The sequence below is a fragment of the Cavia porcellus genome, unplaced genomic scaffold (genome assembly GCF_034190915.1).
Source record: "Cavia porcellus strain 051 isolate PalLab524CR breed Dunkin Hartley unplaced genomic scaffold, mCavPor4.1 scaffold_6, whole genome shotgun sequence".
NCBI lineage: Eukaryota > Metazoa > Chordata > Mammalia > Rodentia > Caviidae > Cavia > Cavia porcellus.
The window spans coordinates 39,841,974-39,852,761 of record NW_026947489.1 but is presented as its reverse complement, the minus strand read 5'-3'; the positions used below and the strand labels follow the sequence as shown (position 1 = coordinate 39,852,761).

Here is a 10,788-nt window from a genome sequence, read left to right as displayed (position 1 = left end):
ATGTGGTGGCTGTGCTGTGTTGGCTAGGCTGGTAAAAAACTGAAGAAATGGTCATATTTCACAGTCAACAGTGAGGGTGCTCATGTAGGGCCTAGCATACTGATGACATGGTCATAGAGAGAGCTCCTTGGAACAAGAGTGGAGAAGATGCTGGAAGAGAAATCAAAGGTAAGAAAGAGGAAAAAAAATAGCAAGCTCACCAGTCCGCAGTTAGCAAAGTTTTTTTCCATTTAATACTAGACTTTCAAGGATTGAGATGCAAGCTTTTTATGCAATTACATCCAATGTTAAAATTGGTAATACATAATTTACAAAGATTAACATCAAAACAATCATCTATTTAGATATGCTTTTGTAAAAAGGAAATATATTAGCAGCATTTATATTTTCCGCAATCACACAGCCTACAGACATGCAGACTACTCTGTATCTATTTGCAGTGATGTAGTGCTTTGCCCCGCATTTCAAACACCAAAACCCGCCTGGCAGATGGGGGGGTTCTTTTTATTGTTATAAAATAACTGACAAATAAAAAAAGGCATTAATTTCTACACCAGTAAGAAAAAAACAAGTTTTTGCACTTACCTAACATTTGATTGTCTAAAAAACATTTCAGTTTTTAGTCTTTCAACAAAAGAAAGATAAAATGACAGAGCGTAGTGTCTTTTGCTTCTGTTCTCCCATTTTACAAATTTTTTTTCTTTTTTTTCTTTTTTTAAAATTTTAGTGTTTAACACTATTAAAAGAAACATTGGGTTTTAATCTCTTTCTTGTCATTTTCTTGCTTTTGACTAAAAGGAGACCCCCAAAGTGCCCCTAGTCCCACCTCCCTCCCACCCACTCCCTGCAATGTAAAACAAAGGAAACCACTCAAACGGGCTTGGACATGCGATTTTTCCAGCTCCACACGTGAGTATCTTATACCCAGATCTCTTAGTAATGTACAGTGCTTCTCTACAGTAAGAAAATACTCCAAACTATTTTCTTAATTCTCTTTTTTCTTTAATAAAATATTTATTTTGCTTTTTCTCTGCTCAAGGGGCTCTATGGCATCCCCTGTCTCTTGTTTTTTTCCTCAAGAATGACACAGAAAGGAGAAAAAGAAAAAAAAGTTAATGGAATGAAAGATGGTCAATGTTTCTACCTAAACGAGTCAGAGCGTTGTCATCATAAGGGAAAATGTACAATTAGGACAGCATTGGTCCAGTATTAGAAAAAAGTAATGGGGACATGTTTACTACTGTATTGCTTACCAATCACACAGCATGTATGTGTATATACCCACGTATCTATGTATCTAAAGATACATGTATATCATACACACACACATATACACACTCAACTTGGCACATTTAAAAACGATCTTCTCTCTTACAAGAACATTTAAACATATATGCATATGTATGTCTGAGAAGACAACAAAGCAAAGACTTTTAAATTTTATTTTTAAAGAGACAATATAGCCTGGTAACTTCTAGTCAAGAGAATGGGTAGGAAGGAGACACCCTGGATACAACTCCTGATGATGAAGCCATTCAGGAGGATGGAGGGAAGATGGGACTAGGATGAAAGAGAACACATTGTCTCTTGAAGAGATGTACATAAAAAACTATGCGATTAAGAAAACAGTGTAGTGTTTTCAATTAATAATCTACACTTACAACAAATAGGTGAATACTGCTTAACAGTTTATGTAGTGACTTTTATTGGGGGAGTGGATTAGAGTTTTTAAATGTAGTTTTCAAAATGGTTTTATTTTGAAATGAATCTATTTTCACAGCACAGCAGATACACAAGAACCATAGTGCATCAAAAACAGCATGTGCTGGCGGGGACCTGGCTTTCTCAGAAAAAACATGTTCTGCAGGTTATGAAAAGTCCAACAGAAATAATTAAAAGTGCTGCCCCTTCTGACCCCATGGGGGCTTTTCCCTATCCCATGATTCTATTCTGGGGAGTAGAGGTAGTGAAGGGGCAGCAGATACAAGTGCTTTGAGCTGACAACTTACATTTTACTTTGACCCGGTTGGGCAAGAAAGGAGAGAGAAACTTTCCTGGTCAAGGAACTGGGAAGAGGCCTTAGCTGTTACCTCCGTTTTAGGTCTCTGGGGTAGCTCGTAGAGCCAACAGAGAACAGATAGGGTAGGGCTGGGGACCCTGGCCCTTTCCCTTTGGATTCTGAGTTATACCTGGGTATAGGAAGCAGCATCTTAGCAGTGCCTGTGGGATCAGAGGATGACCCAGAAAAACCCAAGCTGTGGGGAAAGGCAAGTCCTGTAAAGTACCAATAGGTTCTGGTCATCCCCAATGTGGTCTTCTCTTTTCTCCACATTATTAAGTCTTAGGGTGAAGCAATGGAGAGAAAATTAAACTTGAGCTGTCTTAGACAGCTCAAAGGGATCTTCTTCTGCCTCTCTACTAGCTCCAAGGTTTATTGAGTACCTAATATCAACAACATGGCCCCTTTCCCCTTGCCTGGATGGACCTTCCTGCCCCGGTTTAACATCCAGTGGGCAGGAAGCAGGACTGGTTAGCTTCACTGGATCCCAGATGCTTGAGTTTCTCATTCTGTGAGGGTCACTTCCGAAAGCTGCTTTCTGGGATAAACAAAGTACGCCTTCGCAGTTTCCTGCCCGATCCTTCTTCCAGCAAGTAAGTAACATCAATGGCTGAAAACAGAACCAAGAAGTTCCATCAGGTACCACTTTGTAACTCTTTATTCAGACTGAGCTTTAAGGAGAACACAGAAATTCAATGAGTCCTTTTCAGACCAAGAGCAATTCAGGCCCTAGATGAAAGGGGTGGTTCTGCAGGGAAGGAGATCATTTCCCAGTTTCACTTGGAAGATATAACTAGACGCAAACCTATGAAAGAACTATTCCATTTCCTTACAACATTTTCCATGCTAGATCAGTAATTAAAAGTTGCTTGGGGAAAAGAAGTCTTTCTGGGGTTTGAGTGGTAGAGTGCTTGGCTAGCATGTAAAAGCCTGCCTGCAGTGGATTGATAACAATCTTTTCCATTACCTTTTCTTTTGGTCTTTTTCATTTTTATCGGTACCAGGGATTGAACTCACAACCGCCTGCTTGCAAGGCAGGTGCTTATGCCGCTGAGCTAAATCCCCAGCCCCTCCATTACCTCTTAACCTACTTCTTGCTTATTTTTAACGCTAGTTGGAAGCCTGATTTTTCTTACCGTTTTTTCCAGGGATTTTTTCAAGGAGGTTGAGCAAGATCTGGTTAAGTCGTTCTCGCTGGCTATGCCGTCGTTCCTCAGCGGTACAGGCTGGCTGGGGTTCTTGACTACTTCCCTCTAGTTTTTTCTCACCCTCACTGACTTCAGCAGGGTTTCCTTCCCTTTCGGGCTCCTCCAGACTGGGTATTTCATTGGCTGCTTGTTCTTGACTGGCTAGCACCTCTTCAATCAAGGGCAGAGCATCATCCTCCTGGCCCAGGTCTTTCAGGGGTGGCTTTGAGCGCTCAGACTTCCAAGATGATCTGCCGAAAGGATATGGAGATTTAGTATAAGACTGAATAAGACATCTGGGGAAGAAAGAATAAAAGGGTGGAAGCCTGGGATGTCTTAAATTCTATTAGAGGCTTTCTACTTGATGTGAGAAACTTAACTGTTTTTTACTTTATTATTATTTGAACAAGTCCCTACCTTTCTCTAAAATTAAATTTGTATTTGTAAAATGAAATCTTTTTATCTTATCACAGATCTGAAGCAAAAATGAGACAGAAATTCATAAAATATAGCAGGGCTGGTAAAACTGCGTAGCTGGCTCTGATTGCTTCATGAGTACAAGGAAGTGTAGGATTAATGGTGATACCAATAAGCTATCTACAGTAATAATTAATGAAAAAAAATTTTTTTGGAGACCGAGTCTTGCCTTGAACTCATGAGCCTCCTGCTTCACCCTTCTGAGTGTATCATCATGACTGGCTTTTTTCGTTTGTTTTTGTGTTGTGAGACAGGGTCTCACTATGCATTTCAGGCTGGCCTTGAACTCACCAAGTAGCCCAGGCTGGCCTTGAACTCATGGTATCCTCTTGCGCCAGTTTCTGGATTACAGGAATGCGTTACCACATCCAGTTTTCCTTTGTATTTTTAACTCAGGGTCTCAGTATGTAGTTCAGTTGACCTTTAACTCACTATGTACATACCTGTAATGCCAGCACTCTGGGAGCCTGAAAAGGACTTACTAGTATAGTATTTCTAGGTTCAATTTTTTTTTTTTTTTTTTTTTTTTGAGACAAAGTCTTGCTATGTAGTTCAAGATGGCCTTAAACTCACTATGTAGCACAGGGTGGTCTCAAACTCAAAGGTGATCCTCTTGCCTCTGTCTCTTCAATGTTGGGATTATAGATATGCGTCATTATCAATTCTCATGATTGCAACAACAAAACACAAAAACTATGAACACATATTGTGTTCTTCTAACTGTATCTTAATCTTCACAGAGGTATTCAGAGTTAATACATCTAAATCAGGCATGGTGGCACACAATGTGCCAATGTGTAATCCTAGCACTCAGGAGCCTGAGATAGGAGGATTGCTGTGGGTTCAAGGCCAGCCTGGGCTACATAGTGAGTTCAAGGCCAGCTTGAACCACATAGCAAGACCTTGTCTCAAAATCAGTAACACAAAGTTGAGACACCATGAGATTAACAGGTAAAGTCTTACAGGCATTTAAAAAAGAGGCTATTCTAGGTCTATCTAAAGTTTTGTTCTAAATCTTTTTCTCTGCTTCCCACAAATCCCCCTGTCCAACTAAGACTGTACAATGGGACTACACTGAAGTCAGGTTCTTGTGTGGTGGTGCTGACACTATACAGGGCTACCTGGCAAGGGCTGTGAAGCTGAGTGGGCAAGGGTTTGTTATTGTGCTCCATTTGTACTCTTGGTCAGGCTCTTAGGGTCCCTTATTTCCCTCATGACTCACCTCCCTCCATTCCTCTTGTAGTTGTCTGGAACATAGTGAGGCTGCAGAAAAGAAAAGGAAGAGGTTAAGGGCACTGAGGAGACTGGCAAAGCTAGATCTGATCTGGGGCCATTGGGAAAGGCTAAGTTTTTTGGTTTTAATGGCACTGAGGGAATGAACCTAGGGGTTCTGAACTGCACTATATCCAGTCCTTTTTTTCTTTTTTAGAAGAGTTAATCACTAAGTTGCCCAGTCTGGGCTTGAACTTGCAAGCTTGTTGTTTCAGAGTTCCAGCATGCTACAATTATAGGTGAGGACCACCATGCTCAGTTGGGTTATGGTGTTTTAAGGTAAGATTTCAAGACTTGTAGTGATCTATAAGCCACAATAGTTTTTAGCAATTTTGTAATTCCCGAATGATAGTAAAAGAGACAAGCTCATAATTTTCTCTGTTCTAGCCTATCTCTGCTTTTTTTTTTTTTTGAGACAGGCTCTTACACTATATAGGTCAGGTTGGCCTTGAACTCACTATGTAGCCTGGGCTACCTCACCATGTGTGTACCATTATGCCTGGACTACCCTACTTTTCAAACAGTTAAGATTAGAGTTTGAAAGTTATTGACTAAGCAAGCAACACCAAGGAAGTCTGGATGATAGAAATGAAGCTGATATCAGGCAAAGAGAAGAAAAAAGAATGGGGAACCCCCTTCCCTCAAAAAAAATACACTAAAAGGATCAGGGATTTAGCTCAGTGGCATAAGTGCCTGCCTGTCAAGCTGCAAGATCACGAGTTTAATTCCTGATATCAAAACAAAAAATAACACACTAAAGGAAGAATAGTATTGTATAGCTGGGCATGGTGGCATACACCTATTAATTCCAACACTCATGAGGCTGAGGCAGGAAGCTTGCCATTAATTCAAGGCCAGCACCGGCTACATAGTGAGCTCAAGGCCAGCCTGAAATATAGAGTAAGACCCTGTCTCAAAAAACAAAAGCATAGGGATATATAAATTTGTTTTTCTGACTAGTCCAGGATGGTGACTAGGAATTTTGACAGACTCACTGATACAGAACTGTCCCCCAAAGACCTATGTGTTTAGGGCTTGGTCCCTAGTGTGTAGGACATGGGATTTCAATGGAAAGGGTACCAGAGAGTACCCTTGAGGGTTTTTTTTTTTTGAGACAAGGTCTCCCTATGTAATTCAGGCTGGCCTCAAATTCAGGTGATTCTCTTGCCTCAGCCTCCAGACTGCTGGGATTATAGGTGTGTACCACCACACCCAGTTTGGAGGGGATACTGATCTCTTCCTTTCACTTTGCTTCCTGACTGCCATGAGCAGCCTCTTCTCCCAAGTGCTACCCACCATGAAGTACTGGACAACCACAGGCCCAAGTAATGTAGTGATATCTGTGAAAACATGAGCCCAAATCACTCTTTTCTCTCTTTTTTTTTTTGGTACCAGGAATTGAATTCAGGATCTTGCTTTTGCTGGACAGGCATTTTCTTTTCTTCATTTAAGCTGATTATATCAAAACTGAGGATCTTGTCAAGTGTGGCTTCATTACAACAAACAGATGAATGGATGACCAAAATATTTGTCTGATGACAAATGAAAATTACTCAAAAACCTCTTCAACAATTTGAAAGAAAATATATAAAGGGAAGAGGCTGAAAATATATGTTAAAACCAAATATTTTATGTGTAAACATTGTATTGTCTCACTAGTGTGAGAAGCTGAAACACACACACACACACACATACACATACATATAGTTAACATAGTTAAAAAAAGAACAAATATTTTTTAGGTTACTATGAAATTTTTTCCTTTCAAATTTTATTTAATGAACATGCCTTACTTTTTTTCTTTTTGGTACCAAGGATCGAACTCATGACCTTGCGCTTGTCAGACGGCAGGTACTTATGCTGCTGAGCTAAAACCCTGGCCCCGCTTTGTTTTTTTAGACAGTCTTGCTATGTAGTCCAGGCTGGCCTCAAACTCACTACCATAGCCAAGGTTAGCTTCAAATTTGTGGTGATCCTCCCAAGTGCTAAGATTACAGGTATGAGGGGCTGGGGATTTAGCTCAGCAGCATAAGCACCTGCCTTGCAAGCAGGCGGTCGTGAGCTCAATCTCCGGTACCGATAAAAAGGAAAAAGACAAAAAAAAAAAAAGATTACAGGTATGCACCACTGTGCTCTGCAAAAGGGTATTTTCCACAAAAGATTTTCAGGATTCTTGCCATTCTTTCTACTTCTTAAAGTTACGAACGAGAATAATGGTAGTGCTCTTGCCTTGAGAGTGAGGCATCTAGATCCCAAACAAAAGTTACAGATACGGGACTCAACAGCAAAGACTGAAAGGTGAAAAAAAAAAAAAAAAAAAGGGAACACTCAACCACAGAGTAATACTAATCAGCAATTTCTTGAGATGTATGTTAGGAAGTGTTATTCTTTATAAGGAAATGGATTTATGCTATTTAGTTATCCCAAAGAGAAATGGCAATTTTATGTCTGAAAAGGAAACAGGATGAAGAAGCAGAGAGCCACTAGAATATGCTGTGATTTCCATGCATGGACCAGACTGTCCTGACTAATTAGTGTTAGGAAAGTGACTTACTGAGAAATCTCTCTTGGGAGTGAGCTTCTTGGGGAAGTGCTCAAAGGCATAGGGTTTGGTGCAGACAGGATAGCGGTTTCGATGGATCTTGTAAAACAGGTGTGCTGACTTGTCAAGCCGATAATCACAGATGTACACATCTTGTTCCTTTACTCCTTTGGGTCTCCCTGTGAGTCCAAACATTGTTAAAGAATCCGACTTCCCTTTGATTTCCCTTAGCTGCCCAGAGGCCAGCAAAGACCTGTGGGAGATCAGCTAGATCTATAAGAGGAAAACACTGTAGCTATTTGGAATGGCTGCACAACTAAGTATTTAGTAACTGGAGAAGAAAGAATAATTTTTATTTATTTATTTATTTTTAGGAAGAATAAAATTTTTTTTTGGTACCAGGGATTGAACTCATGACCTCACGCTTGCCAGGCAGGCGCTTATGCCGCTGAGCTAAATCCCCAGCCTGAAAGAATAATTTTTAAGACACCAACGTCCAAAAATGATACAGGAAATAAAAGTGCAAAATGGAATAACATAGGAGTAAAAGAAATGAGAAATGCAGATTGAGTATTGCAGAAATTGTTGACTAAATATTTTGAGAGGAACACATATTTTGGGTGGAGTCACGAGAAAAAGAGAGGGAAACACATTTGGATTCTTTATTTTTTTGTTTTTTTTGGTACCAGGGATTGAACTCACGACCTTGTGCTTGCCAGGCAGGCGCTTATGCTGCTGAGCTAAATCCCCAGCCTTTTTCATTGTTTTGTTTTTTGAGAATCTTATCCAGGCTGGCCCTGAACTCACAATCTTTCTGCCTCAGCCTCCCAAGTTCTAGGATTCCATGTGACCCCCATGCTGATCTTCGACATAGAACCTTTTTTTTTTGGGACAGGGTTTTCCTATGTAGTACATACTGGTCTTGAACTTACTGTAATCCAGGCTGGCCTCTTGTGGCAATCCTCCTGCTCAGCCTCCCAAGTGCTGAAACTACAAGGATGTGCTATGACACTTGGCCAAAAACAATTTTAATGGGAGGAGATGTCATAGAACTGCAAGCAGCTTGTCAGTTTTGGAGTAGTATATTTGGACTACCTTGCTTTGTAACTGAACTCCACTAATTATGACAAGCAATAATCAAGCTTTTACTGTAAGCCATAAACTGAGCAAGTACTTTTGTAGATTATCTAATCATTACCATACCTCACTCCATGGCAACTGAACCCAGGGCTACTATGCAGCATCTCTACTTTTTTCTAGTCTTTGAGACAGGCTCTTGCTAAATTCTTAAAACTGTGCCGGCTGGGCATGAATTGGCAATCCTCCTATATCAGCCTCCCAGATTGGGAGGCTGGATTACAGGAATATGCTTTAAAATAAATACTAATTTATCTTCTGTAAGAAAACACTTAGAGGCCTAGTATTTCGTTAACTTAGGAGACTGAGGCAGGAGGCTCACCATGACTTTGAGGAAAGCCTGAACTACCCTGTCTCAAAAACAAAAACAAAATCAAAACTAGAAAACCTCAAAAACAATCCACTTAGGTTAAGTATCTTGCTTAAGGGCCAGAGGTAAAGTGTGTTAAAGTAGTAGTTTACAATTAAGAACAGTATTTAAAAGTTTTACCTAAATTAAAAAAAATAGTAGGAATTAACATTTAATGAATATCAAGCACTAGGTAAAACAAAGACAAAATGTAGTATTTTTCTTTGAAGTTTCACAGCTAGCTAGCTCTAAATAAACTTTCATTAGAGGCAACAAGGTAATGAAGTGACTAACTACAGATCAACAAACAGGAGCTATGCAGCTGATTCTTAACTAGCCCAAATCATTTACCTTTGCAATATGTATAAAGGTCCAGCACACAGCAGGTCCCCACTACAGCCTCCAAGGGAATGATTTCATAGAGTGGCACCCGAAATAGCTCATTGTGATAGAACCGACGGGATGGAGAATGGTGGGTTTCATGGGGACGGAAATAATGGTGACCAAAGGCAAACCTTTCTTCTCTAAATAAAAGGAAAATGAGAAAGGATACATTAGTTGATTAGCAGAATCTAGTGAATATCCAACTAGAGGAGGGTACAGGTGAAAGAAAATGAAAGGAACACAGCACATACTTTTCATTCTTCCAAAGCTTCTCAATACGGAAGATGTCAAGCTTATCTCGGTTAATGTGAGATAAAAGTCTATAGGACTGACGGACAGGGTGGCCATCAGGAGTGCGACGACTATCCCTCATCAGATACACACAGTCACCTGAAAGGTAAATAGCAAAGGACAGGATTAAAATAATTTCCAAAGCTGGGTGTAGGGGTGCATGCCTGGTATCATAGCTCTAGAGAAGTTAAAGTAGGAGGATCCTTGTGAGTTGCAGAACAGCCTGGGCTACATAGTGAACACAATGCTAGCCTGAACTACACAGGGAGACCCTATTTCACAAAGCAAAGCAAAATAAAACAAAACAAAATTAAAAAAAAAAATTCTATTCACCTGACCTAGGGTTTACAGAGAAAGAACTCATTATCTAAAACAACACAATACATAGATGGAGAGCTAAAGCACCAGTGCAACAGTGATGATAATAAGTTTTAGACTGTAAAAACAACTCAAGGGGCTGGGCATGTGATACATGGCTGAAATCTCAGCACCTGGATTTCTGGTCTCTCACTGCTTCCTTTAAAAAGGCACCCCAGTGACTTTTCTGTATTTTTTTGGTACCAGGAATTAAACTCAGGTCCTTACATTTGTAAGGTAGGGGTTTGTGCTGTATCCCCAGTCCAATCCCAGCACTTGAGAGGCTGAGGCAGGAGGATGGCCTCAAATTTAAATGCAGCCTGGGCTACATAGTGAGTCCAGGCCAGCCTGAACTACATAGAGGCACCCTACCTCAAAACTCTCCCCCAAAAATAAATAAAACAAAATGACTTGAGGGAGATGTTCCCATTTTGGACTTCCTAAGTATCATTCTTAGGTTTAAAGTTAGCTTTTTACATGGTAAAGTTCTTTGTTAACAAAGTATTACTATTTTATCAATACTTTTTTTTTTTCTTTTGACCGGTACTGGGAATTGAACTCACAACCGTCTGCTTGCAAGGCAGGTGCTTATGCCGCTGAGCTAAATCCCCAGCCCCTATTTTATCAATAAATGAACACTATTTAAAAAAACAAATTTAGCTTTCACTTTTTTGGAAACAGGGTCTTTGTAGTTCAGGCTGGTCTCAAACTCACAGTGATCCTCCTGCCTAAG

At 40.1% G+C, this 10,788-nt stretch overlaps 1 protein-coding gene across 7 annotated transcripts in view; it reads right to left on the bottom strand.

The window, feature by feature from the left end:
* Positions 1 to 210: 210 nt before the first annotated feature.
* Ash1l (ASH1 like histone lysine methyltransferase) overlaps positions 211 to 10,788 on the bottom strand; it is a 167,393-nt gene continuing 156,815 nt past the window's right edge. For all 7 annotated transcript variants that reach the window (XM_063249573.1, XM_063249571.1, XM_063249572.1 and 4 more), the window contains 6 exons: positions 9,659 to 9,797; positions 9,375 to 9,547; positions 7,550 to 7,716; positions 4,946 to 4,986; positions 3,196 to 3,497; positions 211 to 2,669 (listed from right to left, as the gene is read on the bottom strand). In XM_063249573.1, coding sequence (XP_063105643.1) covers positions 2,578 to 2,669; positions 3,196 to 3,497; positions 4,946 to 4,986; positions 7,550 to 7,716; positions 9,375 to 9,547; positions 9,659 to 9,797 — 914 coding nt within the window. In that variant the 3' untranslated portion in view covers positions 211 to 2,577. The remainder of the gene's footprint in view (positions 2,670 to 3,195; positions 3,498 to 4,945; positions 4,987 to 7,549; positions 7,717 to 9,374; positions 9,548 to 9,658; positions 9,798 to 10,788) is intronic.